Source organism: Argopecten irradians, chromosome 4 (genome assembly GCF_041381155.1).
Source record: "Argopecten irradians isolate NY chromosome 4, Ai_NY, whole genome shotgun sequence".
Taxonomy (NCBI): domain Eukaryota; kingdom Metazoa; phylum Mollusca; class Bivalvia; order Pectinida; family Pectinidae; genus Argopecten; species Argopecten irradians.
Window position 1 is genome coordinate 51,143,920 of NC_091137.1, and position 13,054 is coordinate 51,156,973.

Sequence of the window (13,054 nt, forward strand, 5' to 3'; positions counted from 1 at the left end):
TATACCCTGTGTTACAGTGGTGACTCTATACCTCTGTGTTACAGTGGTGGGACTCTATACCCTGTGTTACATGTGGTGGGCTCTATACTCTGTGTTCAGTGGGACTCTATACCTGTGTTTTACAGTGGTGAGGCTCTATACCTGTGTTACAGTGGTGGGCTCTATATCCCTGTGTTACAGTGGTGGGCTCTATACCCTGTGTTACAGTGGTGGGGCTCTATACCCTGTGTTACAGTGGTGGGCTCTATATACAGTGTGGCTCTTACTGTGTTACAGTGGTGGGCTCTATACTCTGTGTTACAGTGGTGAGGCTCTATACCCTGTGTTACAGTGGTGGGGCTCTATACCCTGTGTTACAGTGGTGGGGCTCTATACCTGTGTTACAGTGGTGGGCTCTATACTCCTGTGTTACAGTGGTGAGGCTCTATACCCTGTGTTACAGTGGTGAGGCTCTATACCTTGTGTTACAGTGGTGGGGCTCTATACCCTGTGTTACAGTGGTGGGCTCTATACCCTGTGTTTACAGTGGTGGGGCTCTATACCCTGTGTTACAGTGGTGGGGCTCTATACCCTGTGTTACAGTGGTGGGGCTCTATACCCTGTGTTACAGTGGTGGGACTCTATACCCTGTGTTACAGTGGTGGGGCTCTATACCCTTGTGTTACAGTGGTGGGGCTCTATACCCTGTGTTACAGTGGTGGGGCTCTATACCTGTGTTACAGTGGTGGGGCCTCTATACCTGTGTTACAGTGGTGGGGCTCTATACCCTTGTGTTACAGTGGTGAGGGGCTCTATACCTGTGTTACAGTGGTGGGCTCTATACCCTGTGTTACAGTGGTGGGCTCTATACCCTGTGTTACAGTGGTGAGGCTCTATACCTGTGTTACAGTGGTGTGGGCTCTATACCCTGTGTTACAGTGGTGGGGCTCTATACCCTGTGTTACAGTGGTGAGGCTCTATACCTTGTGTTACAGTGGTGGGGCTCTATACCCTGTGTTACAGTGGTGGGGCTCTATACCCTGTGTTACAGTGTGGTGAGGCTCTATACCCTGTGTTACAGTGGTGGGGCTCTATACCCTGTGTTACAGTGGTGGGACTCTATACCCTGTGTTACAGTGGTGGGACTCTATACCCTGTGTTACAGTGGTGGGACTCTATACCCTGTGTTACAGTGGTGGGAGCTCTATACCCTGTGTTACATGTGGGGCTCTATACCTGTGTTACAGTGGTGGGGCTCTATACCTGTGTTACAGTGGTGAGGCTCTATACCCTGTGTTACAATGGTGGGGCTCTATACCCTGTGTTTACAGTGGTGAGGCTCTATACCCTGTGTTACAGTGGTGGGACTCTATACCCTGTGTTACAGTGGTGGGCTCTATACCTGTGTTACAGTGGTGAGGCTCTATACCCTGTGTTACAGTGGTGGGCTCTATACCCTGTGTTACAGTGGTGGGCTCTATACCCTGTGTTCAGTGGTGGGGTATACCCTGTGTTACAGTGGTGGGACTCTATAACCTGTGTTACAGTGGTGGGGCTCTATACCCTGTGTTACAATGGTGGGGCTCTATACCTGTGTTACAGTGGTGGGCTCTATACCCTGTGTTGGTGGAGGGCTCTATATACTCTGTTACAGTGGTGGGACTCTATAACCTGTGTTAAAGTGTGGGGCTCTATACCTGTGTTTACAGTGGTGGGGCTCTATACCCTGTGTTACAGTGGTGGGGCTCTATACCCTGTGTTACAGTGGTGGGGCTCTATACCTTGTGTTACAATGGTGGGCTCTATACCCTGTGTTACAGTGGTGAGGCTCTATACCCTGTGTTACAGTGGTGGGCTCTATACCCTGTGTTACAGTGTGGTGGGGCTCTATACCCTGTGTTACAGTGGTGAGGCTCTATACCCTGTGTTACAGTGGTGGGGCTCTTTACCCTGTGTTACAGTGGTGAGGCTCTATACCCTGTGTTACACCTGTGTTACAGGTGAGGCTCTATACCCTGTGTTACAGTGGTGGGGCTCTATACCTTGTGTTACAGTGGTGGGGCTCTATACCTTGTGTTACAGTGGTGCGGCTCTATACCCTGTGTTACAATGGTGGAGCTCTATACCTTGTGTTACAGTGGTGGGGCTCTATACCCTGTGTTACAGTGGTGAGGCTCTATACCCTGTGTTACAGTGGTGGGGCTCTATACCCTGTGTTAAAGTGGTGAGGCTCTATACTCTGTGTTACAGTGGTGGGGCTCTATAACCTGTGTTACAATGGTGGGGCTCTATACCCTGTGTTACAGTGGTGAGGCTCTATACCCTGTGTTGCAGTGGTGGGACTATATACTCTGTGTTACAGTGGTGGGACTCTATAACCTGTGTTAAAGTGATGGGCCTCTATACTGTGTTACAGTTGTGGGACTCTATACCCTGTGTTACAATGGTGGGGCTCTATACCCTGTGTTACAGTGGTGAGGCTCTATACCCTGTGTTACAGTGGTGGGGCTCTATACCCTGTGTTACAGTGGTGGGACTCTATATCCTGTGTTACAGTGGTGAGGCTCTATACCTTGTGTTACAATGGTGAGGCTCTATACCCTGTGTTACAGTGGTGGGGCTCTTTACTATGTGTTACAGTGGTGAGGCTCTATACCTTGTGTTACAATGGTGAGGCTCTATACCCTGTGTTACTATGGTGGGGCTCTATACCCTGTGTTACAGTGGTGGGGCTCTATATCCTGTGTTACAGTGGTGGGGATCTATTCCCTGTGTTACAGTGGTGGGACTCTATACCTTGTGTTACAGTGGTGGGACTCTATACCCTGCGTTACAGTGGTGAGGCTCTATACCCTGTGTTACAGTGGTGAGGCTCTATATCCTGTGTTACAGTGGTGGGGCTCTATAACCTGTGTTACAATGATGGGGCTCTATACCCTGTGTTACAGTGGTGAGGCTCTATACCCTGTGTTGCAGTGATGGGACTATATACTCTGTGTTACAGTGGTGGGACTCTATAACCTGTGTTAAAGTGATGGGCCTCTATACTCTGTGTTACAGTGGTGAGGCTCTATACCCTGTGTTACAATGGTGGGACTCTATACCTTGTGTTACAGTGGTGGGGCTCTATACCTTGTGTTACAGTGGTGGGGCTCTATACCCTGTGTTGCAATGGTGAGGCTCTATACCTTGTGTTACAGTGGTGGGGCTCTATACCCTGTGTTACAGTGGTGGGACTCTATGACCTGTGTTACAATGGTGAGGCTCTATACCTTGTGTTATACCCTGTGTTACATTGGTGGGGCTCTATACCCTGTGTTAAAGTGGTGAGGCTCTATACCCTGTGTTACAGTGGTGGGGCTTTATATCCTGTGTTACAGTGGTGAGGCTCTTGAGATCATGGTGACCAGTAACACCCTAGCCCCAGAGATCATGGTGACAGTAAAACCCTAGCCCCTGAGATCATGGTGACCAGTAACACCCTAGCCCCTGAGATCATGGTGACCAGTAACACCCTAGCCCCTGAGATCATGGTGACAGTAACACCCTAGTCCCTGAGATCATGGTGACAGTAACACCCTAGCCCCTGAGATCATGGTGACCAGTAACACCCTAGCCCCTAATATAATGGTGACCAGTAACACCCTAGCCCCTGAGATCATGGTGACCAGTAACACCCTAGCCCCTGAGATCATGATTACCAGTAATACCCTAGCCCCTGAGATCATGGTGACAGTAACACCCTAGCCCCTGAGATCATGGTGACCAGTAACACCCTAGCCCCTAAGATCATGGTGACCAGTATTACCCTAGCCCCTAAGATCCTGGTGACCAGTAACACCCTAGCCCCTGAGATTATGGTGACCAGTAACACCCTAGCCCCTGAGATTATGGTCCAGTAACACCCTAGCCCCTGAGATCATGGTGACCAGTAACACACTAGCCCCTGAGATCATGGTGACCAGTAACACCCTAGCCCCTGAGATCATGGTGACCAGTAACACCCTAGCCCCTGAGATCATGGTGACCAGTAACACCCTAGCCCCTGAGATTATGGTGACCAGTAACACCCTAGCCCCTGAGATCATGGTGACCAGTAACACCCTAGCCCCTGAGATCATGGTGACCAGTAACACCCTAGCCCCTGAGATCATGGTGACCAGTAACACCCTAGCCCCTGAGATCATGGTGACCAGTAACACCCTAGCCCCTGAGATCATGGTGACCAGTAACACCCTAGCCCCTGAGATCATGGTGACCAGTAACACCCTAGCCCCTGAGATCATGGTGACCAGTAACACCCTAGCCCCTGAGATCATGGTGACCAGTAACACCCTAGCCCCTGAGATCATGGTGACCAGTAACACCCTAGCCCCTGAGATCATGGTGACCAGTAACACCCTAGCCCCTGAGATCATGGTGACCAGTAATACCCTAGCCCCTGAGATCATGGTGACCAGTAACACCCTAGCCCCTGAGATCATGGTGACCAGTAACACCCTAGCCCCTGAGATCATGGTGACCAGTAACACCCTAGCCCCTGAGATCATGGTGACCAGTAACACCCTAGCCCCTGAGATCATGGTGACCAGTAACACCCTAGCCCCTGAGATCATGGTGACCAGTAACACCCTAGCCCCTGAGATCATGGTGACCAGTAACACCCTAGCCCAAAGATTATGGGTGACCAGTAACACCTACCCTAGCCCCTGAGATCATGGTGACCAGTAACACCCTAGCCCCTGAGATCATGGTGACCAGTAACACCCTAGCCCCTGAGATCATGGTGACCAGTAACACCCTAGCCCCTGAGATCATGGTGACCAGTAACACCCTAGCCCCTGAGATCATGGTGACCAGTAACACCCTAGCCCCTGAGATCATGGTGACCAGTAACACCCTAGCCCCTGAGATCATGGTGACCAGTAACACCCTAGCCCCTGAGATCATGGTGACAGTAACACCCTAGCCCCTGAGATCATGGTGACCAGTAACACCCTAGCCCCTGAGATCATGGTGACCAGTAACACCCTAGCCCCTGAGATCATGGTGACCAGTAACACCCTAGCCCCTGAGATCATGGTGACCAGTAACACCCTAGCCCCTGAGATCATGGTGACAGTAACACCCTAGCCCCTGAGATCATGGTGACCAGTAACACCCTAGCCCCTGAGATCATGGTGACCAGTAAAACCCTAGCCCCTGAGATCATGGTGACCAGTAACACCCTAGCCCCTGAGATCATGGTGACCAGTAACACCCTAGCCCCTGAGATCATGGTGACCAGTAACACCCTAGCCCCTGAGATCATGGTGACCAGTAACACCCTAGCCCCTGAGATCATGGTGACCAGTAACACCCTAGCCCCTGAGATCATGGTGACCAGTAACACCCTAGCCCCTGAGATCATGGTGACCAGTAACACCCTAGCCCCTGAGATCATGGTGACCAGTAACACCCTAGCCCCTGAGATCATGGTGACCAGTAACACCCTAGCCCCTGAGATCATGGTGACCAGTAACACCCTAGCCCCTGAGATCATGGTGACCAGTAACACCCTAGCCCCTGAGATCATGGTGACCAGTAACACCCTAGCCCCTGAGATCATGGTGACCAGTAACACCCTAGCCCCTGAGATCATGGTGACCAGTAACACCCTAGCCCCTGAGATCATGGTGACCAGTAACACCCTAGCCCCTGAGATCATGGTGACCAGTAACACCCTAGCCCCTGAGATCATGGTGACCAGTAACACCCTAGCCCCTGAGATCATGGTGACCAGTAACACCCTAGCCCCTGAGATCATGGTGACCAGTAACACCCTAGCCCCTGAGATCATGGTGACCAGTAACACCCTAGCCCCTGAGATCATGGTGACCAGTAACACCCTAGCCCCTGAGATCATGGTGACCAGTAACACCCTAGCCCCTGAGATCATGGTGACCAGTAACACCCTAGCCCCTGAGATCATGGTGACCAGTAACACCCTAGCCCCTGAGATCATGGTGACCAGTAACACCCTAGCCCCTGAGATCATGGTGACCAGTAAACACCCTAGCCCCTGAGATCATGGTGACCAGTAACACCCTAGCCCCTGAGATCATGGTGACCAGTAACACCCTAGCCCCTGAGATCATGGTGACCAGTAACACCCTAGCCCCTGAGATCATGGTGACCAGTAACACCCTAGCCCCTGAGATCATGGTGACCAGTAACACCCTAGCCCCTGAGATCATGGTGACCAGTAACACCCTAGCCCCTGAGATCATGGTGACCAGTAACACCCTAGCCCCTGAGATCATGGTGACCAGTAATACCCTAGCCCCTGAGATCATGGTGACCAGTAACACCCTAGCCCCTGAGATCATGGTGACCAGTAACACCCTAGCCCCTGAGATCATGGTGACCAGTAACACCCTAGCCCCTGAGATCATGGTGACCAGTAACACCCTAGCCCCTGAGATCATGGTGACCAGTAACACCCTAGCCCCTGAGATCATGGTGACCAGTAACACCCTAGCCCCTGAGATCATGGTGACCAGTAACACCCTAGCCCCTGAGATCATGGTGACCAGTAACACCCTAGCCCCTGAGATCATGGTGACCAGTAACACCCTAGCCCCTGAGATCATGGTGACCAGTAACACCCTAGCCCCTGAGATCATGGTGACCAGTAAACACCCTAGCCCCTGAGATCATGGTGACCAGTAACACCCTAGCCCCTGAGATCATGGTGACCAGTAACACCCTAGCCCCTGAGATCATGGTGACCAGTAAACCCTAGCCCTGAGATCATGGTGACCAGTAACACCCTAGCCCCTGAGATCATGGTGACCAGTAACACCCTAGCCCCTGAGATCATGGTGACCAGTAACACCCTAGCCCCTGAGATCATGGTGACCAGTAACACCCTAGCCCCTGAGATCATGGTGACCAGTAACACCCTAGCCCCTGAGATCATGGTGACCAGTAATACCCTAGCCCCTGAGATCATGGTGACCAGTAACACCCTAGCCCCTGAGATCATGGTGACCAGTAACACCCTAGCCCCTGAGATCATGGTGACCAGTAACACCCTAGCCCCTGAGATCATGGTGACCAGTAACACCCTAGCCCCTGAGATCATGGTGACCAGTAACACCCTAGCCCCTGAGATCATGGTGACCAGTAACACCCTAGCCCCTGAGATCATGGTGACCAGTAACACCCTAGCCCCTGAGATCATGGTGACCAGTAACACCCTAGCCCCTGAGATCATGGTGACCAGTAACACCCTAGCCCCTGAGATCATGGTGACCAGTAACACCTAGCCCTGGAGATTATGGTGACCAGTAAAACCCTAGCCCCTGAGATCATGGTGACCAGTAACACCCTAGCCCCTGAGATCATGGTAACCAGTAACACCCTAGCCCCTGAGATCATGGTGACCAGTAACACCCTAGCCCCTGAGATCATGGTGACCAGTAACACCCTAGCCCCTGAGATCATGGTGACCAGTAACACCCTAGCCCCTGAGATCATGGTGACCAGTAACACCCTAGCCCCTGAGATCATGGTGACCAGTAACACCCTAGCCCCTGAGATCATGGTGACCAGTAACACCCTAGCCCCTGAGATCATGGTGACCAGTAACACCCTAGCCCCTGAGATCATGGTGACCAGTAACACCCTAGCCCCTGAGATCATGGTGACCAGTAACACCCTAGCCCCTGAGATCATGGTGACCAGTAACACCCTAGCCCCTGAGATCATGGTGACCAGTAACACCCTAGCCCCTGAGATCATGGTGACCAGTAACACCCTAGCCCCTGAGATCATGGTGACCAGTAACACCCTAGCCCCTGAGATCATGGTGACCAGTAACACCCTAGCCCCTGAGATCATGGTGACCAGTAACACCCTAGCCCTTGAGATCATGGTGACCAGTAACACCCTAGCCCCTGAGATCATGGTGACCAGTAACACCCTAGCCCCTGAGATCATGGTGACCAGTAAACACCCTAGCCCCTGAGATCATGGTGACCAGTAACACCCTAGCCCCTGAGATCATGGTGACCAGTAACACCCTAGCCCCTGAGATCATGGTGACCAGTAACACCCTAGCCCCTGAGATCATGGTGACCAGTAACACCCTAGCCCCTGAGATCATGGTGACCAGTGTAGACCAGTAACACCCTAGCCCCTGAGATCATGGTGACCAGTAACACCCTAGCCCCTGAGATCATGGTGACCAGTAACACCCTAGCCCCTGAGATCATGGTGACCAGTAACACCCTAGCCCCTGAGATCATGGTGACCAGTAACACCCTAGCCCCTGAGATCATGGTGACCAGTAACACCCTAGCCCCTGAGATCATGGTGACCAGTAACACCCTAGCCCCTGAGATCATGGTGACCAGTAATACCCTAGCCCCTGAGATTATGGTGACCAGTAAAACCCTAGCCCCTGAGATCATGGTGACCAGTAACACCCTAGCCCCTGAGATCATGGTGACCAGTAACACCCTAGCCCCTGAGATCATGGTGACCAGTAACACCCTAGCCCCTGAGATCATGGTGACCAGTAACACCCTAGCCCCTGAGATCATGGTGACCAGTAACACCCTAGCCCCTGAGATCATGGTGACCAGTAACACCCTAGCCCCTGAGATCATGGTGACCAGTAACACCCTAGCCCCTGAGATCATGGTGACCAGTAACACCCTAGCCCCTGAGATCATGGTGACCAGTAACACCCTAGCCCCTGAGATCATGGTGACCAGTAACACCCTAGCCCCTGAGATCATGGTGACCAGTAACACCCTAGCCCCTGAGATCATGGTGACCAGTAACACCCTAGCCCCTGAGATCATGGTGACCAGTAACACCCTAGCCCCTGAGATCATGGTGACCAGTAACACCCTAGCCCCTGAGATCATGGTGACCAGTAACACCCTAGCCCCTGAGATCATGGTGACCAGTAACACCCTAGCCCCTGAGATCATGGTGACCAGTAACACCCTAGCCCCTGAGATCATGGTGACCAGTAACACCCTAGCCCCTGAGATCATGGTGACCAGTAACACCCTAGCCCCTGAGATCATGGTGACCAGTAACACCCTAGCCCCTGAGATCATGGTGACCAGTAACACCCTAGCCCCTGAGATCATGGTGACCAGTAAATACCCCTAGCCCCTGAGATCATGGTGACCAGTAACACCCTAGCCCCTGAGATCATGGTGACCAGTAACACCCTAGCCCCTGAGATCATGGTGACCAGTAACACCCTAGCCCCTGAGATCATGGTGACCAGTAACACACTAGCCCCTGAGATCATGGTGACCAGTAACACCCTAGCCCCTGAGATCATGGTGACCAGTAACACCCTAGCCCCTGAGATCATGGTGACCAGTAACACCCTAGCCCCTGAGATCATGGTGACCAGTAACACCCTAGCCCCTGAGATCATGGTGACCAGTAACACCCTAGCCCCTGAGATCATGGTGACCAGTAACACCCTAGCCCCTGAGATCATGGTGACCAGTAACACCCTAGCCCCTGAGATCATGGTGACAGTAACACCCTAGCCCCTGAGATCATGGTGACCAGTAACACCCTAGCCCCTGAGATCATGGTGACCAGTAACACCCTAGCCCCTGAGATCATGGTGACCAGTAACACCCTAGCCCCTGAGATCATGGTGACAGTAACACCCTAGCCCTGAGATCATGGTGACCAGTAACACCCTAGCCCCTGAGATCATGGTGACCAGTAACACCCTAGCCCCTGAGATCATGGTGACCAGTAACACCCTAGCCCCTGAGATCATGGTGACCAGTAACACCCTAGCCCCTGAGATCATGGTGACCAGTAACACCCTAGCCCCTGAGATCATGGTGACCAGTAACACCCTAGCCCCTGAGATCATGGTGACCAGTAACACCCTAGCCCCTGAGATCATGGTGACCAGTAACACCCTAGCCCCTGAGATCATGGTGACCAGTAACACCCTAGCCCCTGAGATCATGGTGACCAGTAACACCCTAGCCCCTGAGATCATGGTGACCAGTAACACCCTAGCCCCTGAGATCATGGTGACCAGTAACACCCTAGCCCCTGAGATCATGGTGACAGTAAAACCCTAGCCCCTGAGATCATGGTGACCAGTAACACCCTAGCCCCTGAGATCATGGTGACCAGTAACACCCTAGCCCCTGAGAGATCATGGTGACCAGTAACACCCTAGCCCCTGAGATCATGGTGACCAGTAACACCCTAGCCCCTGAGATCATGGTGACCAGTAACACCCTAGCCCCTGAGATCATGGTGACCAGTAACACCCTAGCCCCTGAGATCATGGTGACCAGTAACACCCTAGCCCCTGAGATCATGGTGACCAGTAACACCCTAGCCCCTGAGATCATGGTGACCAGTAACACCCTAGCCCCTGAGATCATGGTGACAGTAACACCCTAGCCCCTGAGATCATGGTGACCAGTAACACCCTAGCCCCTGAGATCATGGTGACCAGTAACACCCTAGCCCCTGAGATCATGGTGACCAGTAACACCCTAGCCCCTGAGATCATGGTGACCAGTAACACCCTAGCCCCTGAGATCATGGTGACCAGTAACACCCTAGCCCCTGAGATCATGGTGACCAGTAACAGTAACACCCTAGCCCCTGAGATCATGGTGACCAGTAACACCCTAGCCCCTGAGATCATGGTGACCAGTAACACCCTAGCCCCTGAGATCATGGTGACCAGTAACACCCTAGCCCCTGAGATCATGGTGACCAGTAATACCCTAGCCCCTGAGATCATGGTGACCAGTAACACCCTAGCCCCTGAGATCATGGTGACCAGTAACACCCTAGCCTCTGAGATCATGGTGACCAGTAACACCCTAGCCCCTGAGACTATGGTGACAGTAAACACCCTAGCCCCTGAGATCATGGTCACAGTAACACCCTAGCCCCTGAGATCATGGTGACCAGTAACACCCTAGCCCCTGAGATTATGGTGACCAGTAACACCCTAGACCCTGAGATCATGGTGACCAGTAACACCCTAGCCCCTGAGATCATGGTGACCAGTAACACCCTAGCCCCTGAGATCATAGTGACCAGTAACACCCTAGCCCCTGAGATCATGGTGACCAGTAACACCCTAGCCCCTGAGATCATGGTGACCAGTAACACCCTAGCCCCTGAGACCATGGTGACAGTAACACCCTAGCCCCTGAGATCATGGTGACCAGTAACACCCTAGCCCCTGAGATCATGGTGACCAGTAACACCCTAGCCCCTGAGACCATGATGACAGTAACACACTAGCCCCTGAGATCATGGTGACCAGTAACACCCTAGCCCCTGAGATCATGGTCACAGTAACACCCTAGCCCCTGAGATCATGGTGACCAGTAACACCCTAGCCCCTTAGCTCATCATCAAGTCTACATAAATATATAACATTATCTGAGTTTAAGCTCTGAATGGAAGTTCATTAGTACAGACTAATTGGTTTCAGGGAAACTGTCTGGCACCACAAACACAAATTGAGAATATGTTTCCGATTGAGATTAAAAGGCTAAGGTAGAGAATGTTACTATTAGTTTCCGGATGATAACTTGAGAACACATCAACAGAATTTGTTCAAACTTCACACAATTGGTAGCATAACTAAGAAATAATAACTTGCCTTTGATTAAAACGTAATTGATGACAGGGGACGTTTGTTGTTTGCAACACTTACTGTAAGCTTGTTTTACAGGTAATGCCCTTGTAAAATCTGGCCAGACACAGATACAGATTGGTAATGCAGAACGAGAGTTCACACAGGCCACAGTCAATAACTTCCTACAGCCCCTCAAAAGCTTCCTGGAAGGAGACATGAAAACTATACAGGTAAGCCTTCTTATAGGTTAAAAATACAGGTAAATCTTCTTACAGGTAAACAATACAGGCGAATCTTCTTACAGGTAAACAATACAGGTAAGTCTTCTTACAGGTAAACAATACAGGTAAGTCTTCTTACAGGTAAACAATACAAGTAAATCTTCTTACAGGTAAACAATACAGGTAAGTCTTCTTACAGGTAAACAATACAGGTAAGTCTTCTTACAGAAAGTATTAAATGAATTTAAAAACTATTGTGATGAATGGAAACTTTCAGTTAACACACAAAAAACAAAAGTATTAATATTTGAAAAAAGAAAAAGCCGAAGAAACGTTAATTTTCTGTTCAATAATGAGATTTTAGATATACAGGACTCCTATACATATCTTGGATTGATATTAAATTTTAATGGTGGTTTCACAAAAGCCAAAAGTAAATTATCCGAACAAGCAAGGAAAGCCATGTACGCATTGTACACAAAAATCAGAAATGTTTCATTACCGATAGATTTACAGTTAAAACTATTTGATGCACTTGTGATGCCAATTTTATTATATGCATGTGAAATCTGGGGTTTAGAAAATATTAAGAATACAGAAAAATTACACTTACAATTTTGTAAACGGATTTTAAATGTCCGTATTAGTACACCAAATTTTATGGTATACGGTGAATTGGGCAGGTTCCCTTTAGAAATTGAAATAAAAACAAAAATGATTATGTTCTGGCATAAACTCGTAACGGGGGAAACGAAATTATCTACTACAATGTATAAATTATTGTATAAGTTGCATCAGGACTCCGTATTCAGTTCTAGGTGGTTATTATATATTAGAGATATATTGAATAATACTGGTTTTAATGATATTTGGTCACTTCAACTATCTTGTACAGTTAATAGAAATTATCTTAAAACAATTATTAAACAAAGACTACAAGATCAATTTATTCAAAAATGGTATCATGAAATTGACAGATCCTCGCGAGGACAAATGTATTCTTTTTTTTAAGTCTCAATTCAATTTTGAACCATACCTTTTGAAACTGAATCATAACCAACGTAAATATCTGTGTAAATTTAGAACTTCTAATTTAAAATTCCCTATAGAGACAGGCAGATGGAACAACATCCCTCGCGAGGAAAGGTTATGTCCTCTCTGTACAAATTGTGTTGGAGATGAGTACCACTATCTATAT

The 13,054-nt window shown here is 50.0% G+C and overlaps 1 protein-coding gene across 6 annotated transcripts in view; it reads left to right on the forward strand.

Annotated features, from left to right (window-relative positions):
- LOC138321978 (endophilin-B1-like) overlaps window positions 1-13,054 on the forward strand; it is an 86,685-nt gene that overhangs the window by 14,889 nt on the left and 58,742 nt on the right. For all 6 annotated transcript variants that reach the window (XM_069266034.1, XM_069266035.1, XM_069266037.1 and 3 more), the window contains exon 4: window positions 11,732-11,865. In XM_069266034.1, the coding sequence (XP_069122135.1) occupies window positions 11,732-11,865 (134 nt within the window). The remainder of the gene's footprint in view (window positions 1-11,731; window positions 11,866-13,054) is intronic.